Source organism: Lytechinus variegatus, chromosome 18, assembly GCF_018143015.1.
Source record: "Lytechinus variegatus isolate NC3 chromosome 18, Lvar_3.0, whole genome shotgun sequence".
NCBI classification, from domain to species: Eukaryota; Metazoa; Echinodermata; class Echinoidea; order Temnopleuroida; family Toxopneustidae; genus Lytechinus; species Lytechinus variegatus.
This window is the reverse complement of record NC_054757.1, coordinates 7805492-7823690: the sequence shown is the minus strand read 5'-3', so window position 1 is coordinate 7823690 and position 18199 is coordinate 7805492. Positions and strand designations below refer to the sequence as shown.

The 18199-nt window shown below is 36.9% G+C and overlaps 1 protein-coding gene across 8 annotated transcripts; it reads right to left on the bottom strand.

Annotated features, from left to right (window-relative positions):
• Positions 1-76: 76 nt before the first annotated feature.
• LOC121431649 lies at positions 77-17126 on the bottom strand. Of its 8 annotated transcripts, XM_041629245.1 has the most exons (10): positions 16761-17126; positions 13315-13552; positions 12084-12401; positions 9939-10187; positions 7696-7940; positions 5699-5743; positions 4745-4826; positions 3663-3959; positions 3142-3186; positions 77-1731 (listed from the first exon to the last, which is right to left on the bottom strand). In XM_041629245.1, exons 2-10 carry the CDS (start codon positions 13541-13543, stop codon positions 1547-1549), a joined length of 1695 nt encoding a protein of 564 aa, XP_041485179.1. In that variant the 5' UTR covers positions 13544-13552; positions 16761-17126; the 3' UTR covers positions 77-1546. The 8 variants fall into 8 exon arrangements, with proteins under 8 accessions (XP_041485179.1, XP_041485185.1, XP_041485180.1 ...); XM_041629251.1 differs by lacking the exon at positions 12084-12401 and having other exon boundaries at positions 16761-17120; XM_041629246.1 differs by lacking the exon at positions 5699-5743 and having other exon boundaries at positions 16761-17115.
• Between the last annotated feature and the right edge of the window lie 1073 nt (positions 17127-18199).

Sequence of the window (18199 nt, the reverse complement as noted above, 5' to 3'; positions counted from 1 at the left end):
CCCCATTCAAAGCAGCACTGCAAATATGTGAGTGATCGACACATAGAAATGATGTCTAAAATTGCAATAAATTGACAAAACTTATACAAACCAAACATTATTTTGACACCGAGACAATTTGTTTAAACATGAAATAGAGTTGCATGATCTTGATCTAACTAAATCGACACTATATATTGCATCAAAGAAACATACATGTATTACTTGATTAGTTAAAAAAAATACACCATGGCCCTGTCCTGCGAAGAGTTACAATTGATCCGATCAATCACAACTATGGAAAGCCAACAACCCAAACATCTAGAATGCATTTACAACATCATGGTGTCTTAAGACACAAGGTTTGCCTGAATCTTTGTCTTGTTAAATCAGTGTGCTCCCCTTTGTTTTCAAAAGAGGGCCATTGTATAAAGCTTTAGTGCGAAGAATTATGACATTGCTGGCTTTCCATAGCTGAGCTTGATTGGATCATTCATTTATAGGACAGGACCCGTTTGTAACAATATGAAATATCCCAGTATATGTAATCCGGTTTCATGTCAAATCTGTGGTATGATCCATCCATCCATATATATATATATATGTGTCAACCTTACGTGACCTTTCTTAATTCAGATGGAAATTGAGTCAAGTTAACCAAATGCTTTAAACACATTTCAGCCTCATAGCATTACTATAAAAGGTAATTTTTCATAGATTTTTTTTAATTTCTCCTTTCTGACTTACAATTTGAATAATCTGTTTTCAGATTAATATATTTTTCAAATATATGAAGAAGAAAGAAGATTTAATGTTAATTGTCTAAGACTTTTTTTTAAACTTCTACTTCTAAAGATAGTACAGTGTACATGTACATCTGTTATAATGTATTCTTTTGTGAATCATGCTGTTGCGATTAAATCAACACAAAAAACATTTGTACCCTTTTTTTGACCTGTGACACTGACACGCACAGTAGTGTCTGGAGGCATTACCTACAAATAACAGATGATAACATTTTACCATAGAGCTATTATGATTCTACCATGAAAAGTGGCTTGACCTCAGCAAAAACACATCACAATTGTATGAAACGTGTATATGTCAAGAAAGTATTATGTAATGTACAAAAGCGAGGTACTAGGCCTATATTTTGTTCCGGAACAGCTCTCTACCACAACAGCAATGATACTTTGAACTAGAGGTATGGAGTACATGTTACTATTACTCAAATATACATTTACTTTGATTCTGTTTAAATGCATACTAAAAGAAATCTTAAAAAAGCACTTCAATGCAGTATCTCTATGCCAAATATATGTTCCTATGTATAACTTTATATCATATCTCATAATTTAGACTCTCAATGTTTTATACAATTTAAAAACTGTTATGTCAGGTCTCATGGGTGAGAATAAACTCTCGTAATCTCCAAACTTTGTTGAAGATATCAGCCCGTGGACAAAACAATGTCTTCTGTCTGCAGGCTATCGGTGGAAGTTGACGTTGTCTTGTGACTTATGAAAGTGACTCTCAGAAAATAGTTTCTTGACATTGGTAATGACCTTCAAACGACGGCATCATCTGGTTTCCAAGAGTCACAATTCTGTTCTTCTTGTCCATTCTCATGTTTGGGAGAAAGGGGCGGCAGCTTGGCTGGGTGCTTCCCATTTTTAGTTGCAGGACGGGGTGAATTGTGCTCGATTTTGAAGACATCTGGTTTGTGACTTCTCTGTCGTAAGGCTGGGTGATCTGGAAGAAGAGATTATAAAATGTATTTAGTTTGAATTCTTATTAAGTATTTGCTTTAGAAAATATATGATCAATGCCAAAGCAATTTTATATGAGTTGTTTTCCAGCATTGGTTTATGGTGTCTTTAAATGATTACAGAGCTGGATGATTTGCAATAAATAATTTGTAAATTTTTCCTGAGGTTAAATTTTTCCCTGAATTTTTCCACCATCCCCTGAATTTCTCATAATGTCAAGGATGATTCTGAAGGATTAATAAAGGAAATTATGCCATTTCAACGGACAAAAATCCCCAAACTATTAATCATTTCACAGCCAACCATTTTAGATTTAGTTTGTGATTGTAAACACATTGTTTAGCACCCCCCACCCATCCCATGTTCTACAAAATATATATTTTTTTAATATGGAGGGAAAAGTAGAAAATTACTGAGCTAATCGAAATCAAATCCTCTCAATAATACATCTGCAAATTCAGTTCAAAACAATGCATAAATCAATGTTTCAACACTCTAGATTCAAAAGGATTTATTTCATGCAAATTACACACACTTTACATGCAGTATGCAGAATGGTATTTAATTAATTATTAACATTTTAAAATCAATGGATGTTTTTTATCAGTCTTATTTTGTTTCTTTCTATCTTCCCCCTTTTTTTCAATTGGTGAATCATTTGGAATTCATTTATTTTTGGTGATGTATTGATATAAGATATTTAAATGAAATAAGTTGCAATGGTACATTTCGGAGAGTTTCTCACACAAAGGTATACTTCTATACACCTTTTTTGTAGCCCTGGGGTAGTGTGGATTAATGTTTGATATTTTTCAAAGTTATATCTTAAGTTGGTGTAATGAACAAGTATTTGAAAATTTTCAATCAGAAATTCTGATTTTTGCAATTAAAAGGAAATGAAGAAATACTTTGGGGTTAGAAGTGATGGAAAATGCGTAAGATTCAACCCATTTTGCTACAAAGGCAATGTCCTATAGTGTCCCCACACCGCATTAACCGTATACTCAACCTAATACATCATACAGTGTACTCCAAATCAATACACGCTGCACTGCAAAAACACCGGTGTTGATTTAACACCAGCCTTGAATCTACATATGTCCACACCAGAGAAGTGTTAAACTACACCAGTTTGGTTTCGGTATAACACCAGATAGGTGTTTATATAATACCAATTAGAATAAAAACAGCATCAGTTTGATTCCAAACTGGTGTTGTTCAACACTTCTCTGGCGTGGACATATATAGATTCCGAGCTGGTATTAAATCAACACCGGAGTTTTTGCAGGGTGTAAACTGCACCAAAAACAAATCAAACTGTTGGTCTTACATGCAGAGGAGTGGTGTCTGAATCCACAACAATCACAAATATACCTGACACCAACCATCTTACCATTTGAATCATTTTTCTTCTTTAAATCCAACTTTGGTAAACTTCCTAAGAATAAAATTTGCAAAGTTAATGTGAAAAAGAAGACTATTAAAGAAATGTGTTAATTCATTGCATGATAAGAAGTGGTAGAGGTCCAAGAGATGTTTCAGCAGCAACAGTGGTATCAGCTGCAGTGGTGGTGGTAGTAGTACTGTAGTAAGAAGAAAATGATCAAGGACAATAAGTGGAATCTGAACACAAAAAAATGAAATAAGAAGAAGAAGAAGTGAAGAGCAAGAAGAAGAAAAAGAAAACTGTGCGATAGTATCAGGGTAGTTATGTAAATATCAATATTTCATAAGAGCAATAATAAAGAAATTATCAAATGATTATTGAGAAAAAGAAAGAATTAAATCATGAGTTAAACATAGATGAATTCATTATAATGAGAATAAGAAAGTTACAGGAATCGAGAACGAAGTTTGAATGAAGAAAGGGAGAAAGTCTAGATACTTTAGAAAAAACAGATTGTTTCAAACTACCTTCTGCGTCAAATATCGTCTTTTCTTGGTTATTTTCGACCTTCTTTGGCGTCTTGAGGCCAGCAGCTGCCTCTGCCACAGCCTGGTAACGAATGTCTCTCCCGGCGAACGGCGGCGGCGAAGGAATATCGACGTCGCCGTAACCGTTTGTGACGTTCATGTTTGCCGGTAGGTTGGTTGATGGGCGCGGTGGTGGCGGTGCAGGAGCGTCGTTATAAGCTTCAGCGACAGTTCGTTGGAAGTAATCTGCCTCGTTACTAAATGCTGATTTAATCATGTCGAGAACCAGTGCCTTTTCTAAAGAGTAGGAGAAAATATCAAACAGGAAATTTTATCAGTAAATACATGTATCGGTTTTCATTAAAATGATTATTTCACCTGGAACACAAAATATGGTAAATATTTATTGGCAATGGAGACTGAATTGCTTGATGAAATTAAGAAGAAAAAATCCACTGATGGAGGAAAAAGTTTGAAATCATTTTCGAGATGTTTTTTTCATCTCGAATGCTAATTCTCTTTCCTCATCGTGTAGTTTAATCCGGGAGTTTAATTCGACTTTCTGATTTGTTTTCCGTTTGTTAATGATACTCATTAATCATTCTGTATGAGGTCTACCAATGGATATGATGGGGCATGTTTAATCCACTTTATATCTAAAAAAAGGGAGAAATATTCGTAAGAATGTGAGTCGCAAGGCTATTGTGGAAGACGACCCAAAGGAGACGTATGTGTTTTTATCAATTGCATAATTAGGGTATATGAATTATTTTACGACAAGATCTCATTTCTTTGATAAACCTTCTTTCTTCATTTCCCCTTCCTATTTCCACCCCCTCTTTTACAACTAGAAAAAAAAAATATTTGCGGTCTCGCCCACGCCCTCTCCTGTATACAGCGGCGTACTTGTTCATAATGAATGCTCTTATTTTTCATGCACCAGTAAATTTATAATTTTTCGTCGCTTCCCCCGAAGTCATTCATTCCCCCAAATGTAAATGACCGTAGAACACATAAATTGTGTTGTTGCAATAAATTTTATTTCATGAGACGAAAACTTATCAGAGAAGCAAACAACTTACCTCTTTCTCCAGCCGATACGAGCCATGATTGCACTGCGTTGAGGGAGTCTGTCTGGAGGATTTGGCAAAGCATTTCAAGGACCTGTATGTCGAATAGATTTACAACATTAATGTAGTCTGCTTAGCGTGCACTTAAGTGCGAACATTGCGCATTGCTCCCCAGGAAGTGGAGTATGTCCCGGTCCCAACTATGAGTGCGAGTGGACAAGTTTGAATCATACATTGGTGTGGTCTGCTCAGCTTAAAATATTCAGTCAAAAAGACGCCTGACTACTCTGCTCCACAGGGAGTGGAGAGTCATGCATTGTGCGCAGTTGAGCATTGTCTTGATCATGATTTTAGTTTCTCAGCAAAGTAAGTGTTAAAATGTCGCCCTCTAATGCTCCCCGGGAGTGGAGAAAGTGCAAGTAGTTCCATTTTTGGCATTCATCTATATTAACAGTGTCGTTATAGTATGGACGAATGCATAATGAAAACTACTTTTTTATATAGATCTGATAAAAAACAAATGGGAATATTGTTTTCATATAGATGAAAATTGTCATCTCTGAAAATAACAGATGAACATTGTAAAAACGCTGTTTAAAATTTTAAGCACATTGTTTAAGCCAGTCACTCTAACAACTACTGTTTAAACTTTTGAAACAACTGTTAAAACTTTTTAAACAAGTTGTTTAAAAAGTTTAAAACAATTACAAAACCGTTTTAAAATGTTGTAGAGTGACAGGCTTAAACAACATGCTATTTTTTTTTTTTACTGTGAATGAGATAATTTGAATCTATATCATGATGATGATGACATACCAGAAATGAAATCAATCCAATGAACCGTTCACATCCACAACACTTTCAATAACGTCAACACTTTACACTGCAGCAATTTTAACTATCAAGAAAAAAATGGTCCACCACCACCAAACATCTTTCACTTTCGACCCAATTTATTTATATTACCTGATGGCCCTTCCTAGCTCTTGGAACTCCAATTATGGGTAATTTCTTTCCAGGAATATTACAAAAATACACATATAAAATTGAATGAAACGCTACACGATTGGATTTTGGGTGGCCTGATAAGAGGCCAGCACTGTCTTGAACTCGACAATAAACTTTGAATAAGTTTACATGCCTTAAATAAAAGATTTCAATAAAGGTGCCATTTTATACATGCAGCGGAGATGCAGTATTTATCAGATAACATTGCTTGAATGAAAACTGTTAAGCTCATTTCTCAATAATTCAGTCTGTCGTATCTTAATTCTTACTCGACTGACAAAAAGAATAGATATCAAGTGCAATGCAAAGCCAATCCGCACAACTCAATTGTCACGAAGGTTGCGTGTCTGTAATATCAGAAGAAATATGTGCAAACTGTGTCCAAATTTTGATATAAATTTGATATAAATGGATTATATAATGCCTCTATGAAATAACATACATTTACATATAGGTCCTCGAGGCAGTCGATCATAATTATTGTCTCGTATTGTAGACCGTGAGTTTCAGTCTAACTTTGCCCCGGCTTTTTTCAAACCTCATCCGTATCTGCTTTTTCAATTATCTTATCATTATCAACTTGAAATGTGCGAAATTAGACACGTTTTAAGGGTCTTAAGGGTCTATTTACACTGTCTGGACTTTCAACTTTCGTGAGCTTAATTATTTGTTGATATATTTTTTATCATAGAATTGGCATGATCATGAAGTCTCTGAACTTTACTTGTTCAATCGAATTCTAAAGTCACAGACATTATCTACAAACCATCTCCAAAATAGAACCTCCATCTCGTACTAAATTTTTACTTAGGCAATGCACAAAGTTGCTTATATCATTATGATCTCACCTTTTCCGAATAGTGTTATAATCTATTTTATTCAAAATGTTGCATTTCACTTCCCCCACAACATCGCTCTCTTCCTTTCCCTCACTCACTCTATCAGCTGTTTGACAAAATTTATTAGACCTTTATTTTTCTGTTTTGCCCTTTGCATATTTCAGGTAAATGAAATTTAATAATCGATTCTTTTTAATCTCTAATCTGATTGGAAAAAGACTGATTACTATTCTTTGATCTCTTGACAGTCCATTCATATCGAATTGGTCTTTAATAAGAACTATTTTGCCTTCAAACTTCCGTGAACTATTGCTCATCCTTCGTCGCCTGAATTCTATTGTTGCTCGGAACAATAAGCTATCGATTGCACGAGTCTACATACATGTAACGCTTCAACTACATGGATATTATCATGTAAAACAACAATGTGATATATCGATCCGAACTTTGCTCCAAACTTATAGGCTGCCTAGGGCAATGTGCAGAGAATACAACAACGCTAATAAAGTATATGCGACACAATGTGCCAAGACTTGCAAGAAAACGCCACGAAGTTTTGCATTTAACATCAATAATCAATAATCAAAAGATACTTTGAACAATGAATGAGGAAAGGGTTAAAGTTTGAAATAGTTTTGCTTTGTGATCGATACACGTATTATCAAAAGTGAAAGTGATTCATCGCTTTTGGTTTGTAGAAATGTTTAAGAGGGGAAGACCAGTTTGTACTTTTACTTGTCAAATTTGTTTAATCAGTATATTAAAAATACTGAAACAAAACTGCGATGTATGCCTATTACCGGTAACAAATTGATTGAGGATAAAGTGAACTCCACTTTAATTCACATAGAAATTTCGTTAGTCCTCTTTGATCCTCACGTTTTCAACCATATCATTCGATTTCAAAATTCAATCTGCCCTCCATAATCTATATTCCTTCTTCAGTCTTTCCCTCTTTCCTTTTTTAACATTCTAGCAAGATCAGGAAAGGAGATAAAAGGGAGATTTTTTTTTAAATAAACTGATATAATAGGGGAGGGGTGAGAATGAATGAGGGGGGGGGGTAAAGAAACAATAGAGGGGATGGAGGAAGATGATGATTAAGAAGAAACTCACCAGTGATTCATTGCTGCCTTCGGCGGCGATGTGGTACATGAGATCATGTTGCTCATGTTTTTGTCTTGAGGCGCCTCGAGTCATCGCCCGAGAGGGTGGCGGAATTAGCCGACCAGTGTCTGCCGAATAGACCGAAGTCCGCTTCGGCTGTTCGGCTTGGGCCTGCTTGATCTCCTTCGGCAAACCGAAGCCAGCCTGCTCCGTTATTTCCCGAAGTTCATCCCTCCATTTGTCGGTGACGGGAACTATAAATTCAATTGGAATGAATTTATTTTTATTAAGTTGAAGATTTTGTAACAAAGGAACATGTTATTACCATTAACTACGAAATAGAACAAATTTTATTTTATTCAGTTTGTTTTCAATTCTTTTCGTATAATTATCTTTAGCTTTAAAAAGTGAACATGTGATGTAATATTCCTATCATTAATATCTGATTTCAATAAATATTTCTTTCTTATAAACAAAATAGGAATCAACATTAGATTGTTTTATATTGTGTTTAACAATTTCTCATTTTTTTTATTCACGACTCTCTTCCATTTATATCTAAACTTACTTTCTTGAAGAAAACCGAATACTTTTTGGTAATTGAAATTGATTTCAAACATAGACAACTCCATATCAATAAAATCAAAATGAGTTAGTTTCACAGCACACTTTAAATGACAACGCAAAAGAGTCGGCAATAATTAGTGTTTTGAAAGGAATGTGATCGCTAAAAAAAATTGCCATGCATGAGAATAATGTGCGCATTTTCATATTATATGCATTACGGAAAGAAAAAAAAATGATTAAGCTGTTATATAGTGATGACAAGATTACAGGAAGAAGAATTAGTGTATTAGTGAGCGATCAAAATTATGAAATTATGCACAGAAGATACACTGGATGATATCAAGTTCAGTGTTGACCTTTTGGTGTTGGTGTTAGGTCAATTTTTACACGATTATAACACCAAATATAAAAAGAAGATGGTCCCGAAAATTCACTCACTAGTTGTTGAGGTGTCCAAATTTCAACACCAACACCGGACTTGAAATCGCCCAATGAGTATTATCATGGAAGTAAAACATAGATGAAAATGTGAAATACACACAAGTGATATGAAATATGCTCTCTTTTTTATTTTCGCTTCATGCAACTTATTATTCACGGTAACGTCAGGTAACTATGGCAACACCACTAAACAGCCAATCAGTCAGCGCGTGAGTTACTATAAGTTACCGTAAGACATAAGTTTTGGGCAATGAAAAAAACAGCTACATTCTTGCTAGTTCAAAGTGCTCTTTTATATCAGCCCAAACGACAAGCTAAATTAAATTGCAAAGAATAAAAAGGAGAGTTTTTTATACATGATACACAAAAAGAAGATTTTTTTTAGAATAGGATATTATTAACAACTCGATACATTTAAAATCTAATTAAGGTGATAAAAAACAGGGGATGCATATAAAAAAAATCTTAGACGACATTATATTACCTTTATTGTTAATAATTTAGGATTAGCAACAGTTGAAAGGAAAGGCAGTGAAAGCAATTTTGTGATTTTAAAAAATGAAGAAGAGGATTGATTTACAGAAAAGGTAGATTAGCCACGTGACAATTGGATATGATGCAAATAGAGAGCAGAAATAAATCTGGAACGTGTATATTTGGTATCATAAATGATCGTGTTTCTGAATTTATTTTCATTGTAACTATATAGGACCCATGAATAAAATTTCGACAACCCAAATTAGACAATTCTGCTTCTAAATCCTCTAAACTCTAATCACAATGTGCTATTCAAGGGAAATACAAAATATGTATTGGAGGTCTCTGGAAGTTGGTTATTGTAGATATTTTATTTGTACAACATTGGTCATTTATAGTTTTCTTTTTTCTTCTGCATGTAAATTATATTTTGTGTGCACTATTACTAACGAGCAAGAGGTGGCTATTTAACATTTGGGGCACTTCCCTGTTCAAACTTTATGACACAAATACTATTTAACGAATATTGTTTAACAACTAACATTATGTGCATTGTGTGAACACAGCAGAGCAAATGTGACGGCATGGAGAAATATATTTCTAACGGCAATCTGAAAGAAATAAAAGGCGTGGAGGAGCAGGTCGTGGGGCGGGGCATGTCAAGCAAGGGGTGTGTGGTGTCCGTTTAGGGGGGTGGGTGTCAGACAGATGCACTGCAATCGTGAGATTCACAAAACACAGATAAAATCCTCGAAATGGGAACGTACTGAGGCCGAACATTGGGGCGTGGGTCTTCTCCCTGAACCCCTGCGGGAACATGCTGAGTCCGGTCAGGGTGTTGATCGGGTATTGGGAGGCGTTGATGGTGGGGTTGAGATTGTACACCTCCTTGGCTGGCTTGGGGATGCGGAAGGTATACATCCCTCTCGCCTCCGCCGTCGCCGGTCGACGACGTAACCGTGGGTTGGTGAAGTATCCCTCGTCGTGCACGGCGCAGATCGGGACATCGAGAAGGCCTGTGATTGCGATGTCAAAAGATTTATGAGTATAGTGCATTATTGTCTAATGTATTGATTTTATCCACCTAAGATATAGAGGAAAGAAGGATAATTAAGATGGGATGGGGGAGGACGCTTGCGAACGGCATTAAATGGCTTGCGTAAATGATAATGGTCATTGTGGAGTGGGTCAGAATCCGACAAATTCTCTCGGTCATTGACTTTGTGACTGACATCGACGAAGAGGTGATGGGTCTAAATTGTTGAAATGGACTGTGCTCGCGACAACAAAACAATACAAGTAATGGTTGACGAAGTAGGATCATCAGAGTTGTCGAAATAGCATTAGCCGGCGTTGGGGTGATATTTTGAGTAAGCGCTAAAGGTATGCTTATATTGCCGACAAAGCAGGCATTAGATATTGACGAACTTCTCATAGTCATGTTGAAGATTGTTCAGACGCTAGAACAAATGATGAAGTAGTATGCATTGGAGTCTTATAAATCCCTCGCGTCGAGGGTGACGAAAAATGTTGACGAGTATTGACGAGAACTGTCGGTAAACGTCAATGTTTCCTTAATTGTATAAATGTGTTAGGAAATTCTCGAAGTTCGGGAAGAAGAATTGGCACGTAGCAATAACATGAATAATGTCAAAATTGTATGTGCAGAGTGGGAAAAGTTCTGTGAATTCGGGATTTCTATAATTTGTAGACGTCACTTATGAAAAGCAATGCGCCAGAGTCCAGAAACAATGAACGAAGTTGCAAGCGTCGAACATGCCAAATGAGAGTAGGTCTAGTCAAGGCTGTTACAAAGTCGTGATTGGTGCAATGATTGCATCTGTCAGTCTGAAAAAAAGTAATATACTGTAACAGAGGTTTAAGCAAAAAATTGACACATGCCGTCCTAGCTTAATCAAATAAGAGCACGTAGAGGCCCGTGAGACAAAGGAAAATGTTATATCTCGTCGCTGTTGACTGGAAAGTGTGCATTTTATTTCTGAAATCATCGATCTGTTTACATTCTCAGGACATTTAAAGGGATGTGTCCTTCAGAAATTGATAGCTGACGGTGACCACACTGACCAGTAATGGTCAAGACGATCGCGACGATGGCCACCCAATGGACTGGACAGTGTTCCTCAGTGCTGTTAGTTGGTATTATGGGCAGGACTTTGAGGGGAAAGTGCACTTGACTTCCGGTTGTCGTCAGTAAGTTTTGGAGGAATTCAAGAGCTGGACACTATTGTGTCGACATTTCGCCTATTTTTCATTTTTGATAATTGCAACACTTCCAAAACAAGTACCCCGGACAAGTACCCTCTCTTCTTAAATGGATTGATCCTTTCCTCATATTTTACTGCGTATAAGAGTTCAGCACTAACCCTTTCCCTGCGTACTAAAGAATTTATGATTATGGTGATGGGAGTGGGTACATCATGAGTAAGAAAATAATGTTGGTCGTCTTTCAAGTGTTTGTAAGAGTGGTGATATTTCATGTTTTCCTCTAACTCTGGTTTTCTTCTGCCTTTCCCTTGACCATGTGGAACCTAAAACAGGGAGCTTCAAAGAATCGAAAGCGGAAAGAGGGGATAGGGGTGGAAGGCGGCACGATGTCTGTTACGTTCATGCAAGGAGTTTTGGTTAATGGATGAAAAAGCAGCATGCAACATCGGGTCAACCAAGAGTAATACTCTTAAGTGGGAATGATCACTGCTTGCCGCATCTGCAAAATGAAAAGATGGACCCGAACAGGATGAAGAGAAAATGGACAGAACGTTATTAAATATTAGTAATGATGCATGCGATGGGCGTAATGAGTTAGGTAGCATATCCACAACCATCCATATATCAACTACCAAGAGACAAAAACAGATTATTCTGGCCAAATTTGCACAGATCTGTAGACTTACTCAGCCCAAACTTTGGGTCAGCCCTCTCCCGATACGACATTGGATAGCGCCCATATATGGTATTCGCTTCAAGGGCATTGATCTTATGGTTTTGGAGAGCTGGGTTGATGTGATTTGGGTGGTAGTTGATCGCGTGAACGGGAAGACGCCCAAGAGGGGCCAGGCGGGCCACGGGGGCCGACTGCGGTGGCGCCTTCGTCAACGGCCACGACTTCCTCGTCAAGTTGATGTCGTCCATGGTTGCCGGTCGTCGATTGAGACGGGAATTCGCGATATACCCGTCGTCGTGGACGGAACATATGGGGAAGTCTAGCAAGCCTAGATTTAAAGTATGTTTTGTAGTGCAAAGCGGAATAATTTGTAAAATTTGTATAATCAACTTACACTCTCGAAACTCTAAAAAAGAATGGTCATTGTCACTTATAGAGGATCATAAAAGTCGGAAAACTCTTATTGCAAACGAAGTTTTATACAACACACATTTATTAACTACCGAGGACAAAAATACACAAATGATTATAATAATCTCAGCCTTCAAATGATAATGTGGCCTTAATGGTAATTGACAGATAAGTGTGAATATTTGTTTATGGAATTAACAGAAACGTTCTCAATGGATAAGGGCGAAAACATCGACACACATACATGTATATTTCAAATTGCCCATTTTAAGGTAGTCATACAAGGGGCCGAATTGATGCATTTCTTTCACCCTTTTAAAATATTATTTGTATCATGTCAATCAAATATTTCATAACAATCATAATTTCTTTGCAAACTATCAACCAATTTACTATGACAAAGATAATAGTGTGAAATGTAAAGACATTGTTTAAAATTCAATAATTTGTTTCATTATAATAAACATAACTATACCAACTTTCGTCGATTTTAAATCGCTTTGATCCGTGCAAAGCGTCTACACGGCAAAAACTGTGGTGTTAACCGGTGTACATAGAGGACCACACCAGTTATTTTACACTGGTGTTAAATTGGTGGTGTTAGTTTACACCTATAGGTGTTATTACAACACCTTTTGTTGTTACATTTACACTCTTTGGTGTTACGTTTAATCTCTAGGGTGTAATTTTAACACCTCAGGGTGTGGTCCTCTATTAACACCAATCGGTGTCAGTTTTAACACCGCAGTTTTTACAGTGTACGTTGTGTTATTATCATTATAACTATGGTAACCATATCATCATTTATACAAAATCGTGTTCCAACCTACCTTTTATATGCCTAACTCTCTTCGACTGTGGGTTGTGACGGGCGAAAAACGAGCTCTGGCTGAGCTGGCCGAAGCGAGCAGTTCCCTGGGTGTGAGGTCGACGTCCGGCGAAGTCGAGTTTGGTGATCGCATGGTGGGCCGATCGGGCATTGTTCTCGGCGACGTGTCCCATGGTGTCGCGGACGATCAGGGAGTCGCCCTTGGAGGGTCGGAACACGGGTATACTCATTGGAAATATCTGGTAATGGAATAAGACCACGATGAAGATCAAGTTATATGTCTATTCTTTTCTAGACGCATGATGGGTGACGGGTGCTCATACGACACTGGCGTGAATCGGCTCTAGTTGTTGACAATTTATTTCCAATTGGTCTAATGCCAATTCGTCTAATTACCAACTCGTCTACTATTAGTTGGTCTATCATCAATTCACTATCCACATGGTCTAATTGCCATTTCGTCCACTCATCAATTCGTCTAATAACCAATTGGTCCAATAGCCATTTAGTCCATAAACCATTTGGTCTAATTGGAAAAGTGGTAATTGTGCCAAATAAATGAAAAGAAAGGGGGTATAAGACCAACTATTTATTAGACGAAATGGTCATAGACGAACTGAACTGGTGATCAGACGAAATGATGATTTGACCAAATGGATATTGGACCAAATGGTTGTTAGACGAAATGTTGATGGATGGAATGGCATTAGACTAAACGAAGGTAGACCATGGGGAGTGGACGGGTTGGCAGTGGACGAATTGCCAATTTACCGTTGACAAGCCCCCCCCCCCCCCACCCCCGAAAGAGAGAAATATGAAGAGAACCGAAATGTGATCGTTTCCTCCATATTAGGTATTCATAAAATATATTCCATACATAAAATTATTGGTCAGGGAAGAGACGTGTTCGGTGGAGACCCTATCTGCCACTATAGGCATCTGAAGGATATAGGTAACAGTTAACACACAAAACAATTGGAAACGTCTGTATAGGTCCAACCTAAGTTACTGTAGGCTTAAGTATGCAACCCTTAATCACGGATTTTATATTAATCTGGTCAAAGTATTCTAATCAAATCAATATGACAAAAGTGCAGATCAACATTAACCATGTTAACTAGAAAGATTTGTTAAAGTTTGCCCAGCAAAATATTTGTATGTTTATCTACATTGTAAAATTTCTCGTAAAAATTGTTTTTAAAATTCATTTGGAAGGGGGGGGGGGGGGCGGCGGGATAGTTTTAGTCAATGATTGAATTCAACACTCACAGACCAATGCACCCAATACTAAAGGCAGGCCTATCTTTCGACTTCAAATTTGGAAATAAACAGAACCATATGATACAGCAATTATGAGTCCTTGTTATAGACACAATGGATTTGATCTTATCTCAGAGCAAATAAAACAAACTGTGCTCAGTCACATTTCTTTATTTGCTCTCGAGTCCTTAATGTGAAATATATTTGCTTTTAATGTCATAATCTAGCTTTGCATAGACATTTGTGTGTGTGTGTATTTGAGTTTTGTCAGACGTGTATCAATCAGATATGATTATTTACGTCTGGGACCGACCTTTAACGTCACCATCCGAAAGACGTGACCAGGGCTCGAACCTCGACCCTCTGCATCAATTTGTAACTTCCCCACAGCTTGGATTACAGGCGCACGCCACAACACCCAGACATTTGTGTCTCGATTGATTCCCCTAACATATCTAATGCCACGACCTAAATGTTTGGTGGGCATGTTACGCCTCATTCTCACCAACGCAAACGATTTCAAAGCGATCTAACGATTACGTTATTTCACATGGCATGTCATCTGTCGGTTTGGATTAATTTCATTGGTGTGAATAAAGCAGATGTTATAATTCAAACCTATCGAGACAACTGGCATGGAATCCGATTTGAGTGATTTTTAAGAACGTTCACGACAAACGAATAAATCCGATTACTTCAGTCAAAGAAAATACTAGAAGCTAATCTGATTGGTGAGATCAATATTTGAAATCAAGAGCATGATTATAAAGAGTGATTATTGGTGAAGAGTGTCGAATTTCCTCTTTACGATAATATGACATCATGCCTTCAATAACTTCAAGTAAAATGTTTCGTTGTCGGTTTGTTCATTTGTTCTTGTCAAGATTTGATATATACAAAACTTATTTTAATGATTTATTTAGTCTTTCTAGGATGTCGCGATTCAGAGTCTAAGATAGTGAATTTCTGAAGAAAGTTTCTTTCATTGGTACGCAGGCTGTTTTCATATTAATTCGCAAGATTTCACTTATGTCTTATTTTTCCTATGCATATTTCTCTATTTTCAATGAAATAAGTGAAATTTCAAAGTAAAGGAAATGTTGGAAATCGAATTAACACTTAATATCAAGAGTTTTTTTTACTTCTGTAATTCATAACACTTCATTAGTGTGATTTTGGTCTCAACCGTCCCATGATCGAACAAAACAAACATACATTTTTATTAATGTATTTTAAATATATTTTGAGGAGAATAGCGTGGAAACTTATATGGTCTCTTTCTTAGCATGATTTGCAGGTGATTATATTGACGGTGACAGAATTGCTTGAAGCAAAGCGAGAGGTCACGGCATGCATGTGAAGTATTTGAACAGTCCTGCAATATATGAATTTATTATCTTTCCGTTGTGTGCAATATCAAAACCACCAGTGTGATTTATTACAATGAAATGTATTTATATTATTACAATAATTCGTTTTATAGATGTCTCTGCATAGCCTTCATTCACTGTGCATCAATTTCCACAGATTAAAAAAATTTGTAGTATTTGGTACTTGGTATGATGTTCGTCCGAAATACTCCAGGAAGAGTTTTAACTGATTACTACAGAATAAAAGTTGTCTAGGTCCTCAAGATAAAAGTGCTTTGATTTACATTTAGGTGAAAATAGTAAGACTTTATTTTGAAAATAATACTGTGGTATAAATATACATTTACACCGTACCTCCATATTAAACTAAAATAAAAACCCTTCTTTATAAAAAAAATGTCCATCGAGTTCAATATTGTTCCCTAGCGAATTACGAAATATGCTTGCCTATATAACAGTGAGCCACTTCTATCCCTGAAGTCATTAAATGATTATGAAACAATATAATTTTTGTTCACACCTCTAATATGCAATTACTCCTAGTTATATTGAAATATATCATCAAAAATCAACATCTCGCCTAGAAAGTATTTTTTTAAAAGAAGAAAAACGCGTGTTTTACCAGACAGTATTGTAATTTTTCTTAAGTAATCATGATTATAATCATTTTGAACTACCATAAAATCGTAATCATGGTAATGTGGTTCATTTATGACAACGCGAATATGGCTTATCTGTATATAGTATGTCATAAAGTAAATATTATCGAAAAAAGGCATAATTCTTTTCTTCAGAGTAAGGAAATATTCGAACTTACCTTCTTTTTGCTCTCTTACTCCAGAATATATATATTTGGCTGATTTCAAAATCACCACCCCAGCCTGAAAGTGGACATATGGAATAGAAACATATACTACCAACTGCACGTCTGTTTCTGGGACTCCCTTTCACTGAAAGCACGGACGAGTCAACATCGCAACATGCAGAAAATCCTCGAGTACATGCTTACAACACAACACACCATTCAATTACTACGACAGGTACCGACAGCCCGTTGCTAGGGGACGCCTTTTCTGCAGCGCGGGCGCTGGGGGGTCATTCCTAAATAGATCAATGCACGGGTTTTGTGTATGACAACCGGGCGAAGCGGGCGAGCGCGACACCACAATAGGAGTGTCGTCTGCTTGTGAATGGGAGAGGGGCGGAGTGGTGAATAGCAGGACATGGGCCGTATTGAATAGTTCGGATGGCAAACAGAGAAGAGACAGAGCACTTAAAAGTTTGTTTTCCAAAGTGCTTATATGAGGAAGCCGTGTGTTTTGAGTTTGGTTATTTTGAGTCGACATGGGTTTTTGCTGGTTGTCGTGAGGATTAGAAAGTTTTGTGTACAGTAACGACGAAGCGGGAAGGGGCTAACGATGATTTTTCTCCTCTCTATTTTCCCATTGAGTAATGGGATGAAGCCCCTCCTCAAAATATCGTAAATTTTATGCACATCAAAACGATTTTTGTTTGATTCATTCTTTACTTGCAGTTATATACTCTTTCCATAATTGACGACATATATAGCAACATACAAATAAAATAGTATTGTTTATTGGTCGCTACTCCATTGTAAAAGCAAAATAGTTCCATAAAGTTTCAGGAAAAAATCAAAATGTTTGGGGATTAAACATGATAAATCAGGTTAATAGTGCCCTTTTATATAAATTCAGCTCCTTAGCTCCCACAAAAATCACGTTCAATCCCCTCGCTCGCTGAGCTCGCACGTATAAGAATGAGTAACAAACGGACGCAGTGACTTGTGACCATGCAGCAATCATTTAGATGTAGAGCCTTTGTATATTTTCATGATAAATCTTCACTTCTACTGGTTAGAGCATCAAAATTACAATCTCTTTCATCGCCAATATATAATCGGTAGCCAGGGGCGGATCCAGGATTTTTCAAAGGGGGGGGGATTCTCCCGAGGAAAAATTTGACAAAAAGGGGTTTCAACCAACATTTAACGGTATTTCGTCTACAACCCAAAAAGATCTTCACTTTCAAAGGGGGGGGGGCAGTGGCGTACCTAGGATTTTCCACAGGGGGAGCAAAACCGGTCGAAAAATTTGACAAGCCAAAAAAAAAGGTCTTCAATCAAAAAGCTTTTCCATCGTACCAGAAAAAAAATGTGACAACCAAAAAAAAGGTCTTCAAGCTCGTCAGGGGGGGGGGAATAGGTAATCAATCTCGTCAGGGGGGCAAAATAGGTTT

Bases quoted from the DNA above. Each gene is read 5' to 3' on its own strand.
- LOC121431649 (XM_041629245.1), bottom strand. From the start codon at position 13,543: ATGAGTATACCCGTGTTCCGACCCTCCAAGGGCGACTCCCTGATCGTC. The intron at 5,744-7,695 runs GTGAGTTTCTTC...ATTCCTGGAAAG, and splicing joins AAGGCAGCAATGAATCACTG to AAATTACCCATAATTGGAGT. The intron at 3,960-4,744 runs GTAAGTTGTTTG...CCTACTCTTTAG, and splicing joins CGTATCGGCTGGAGAAAGAG to AAAAGGCACTGGTTCTCGAC.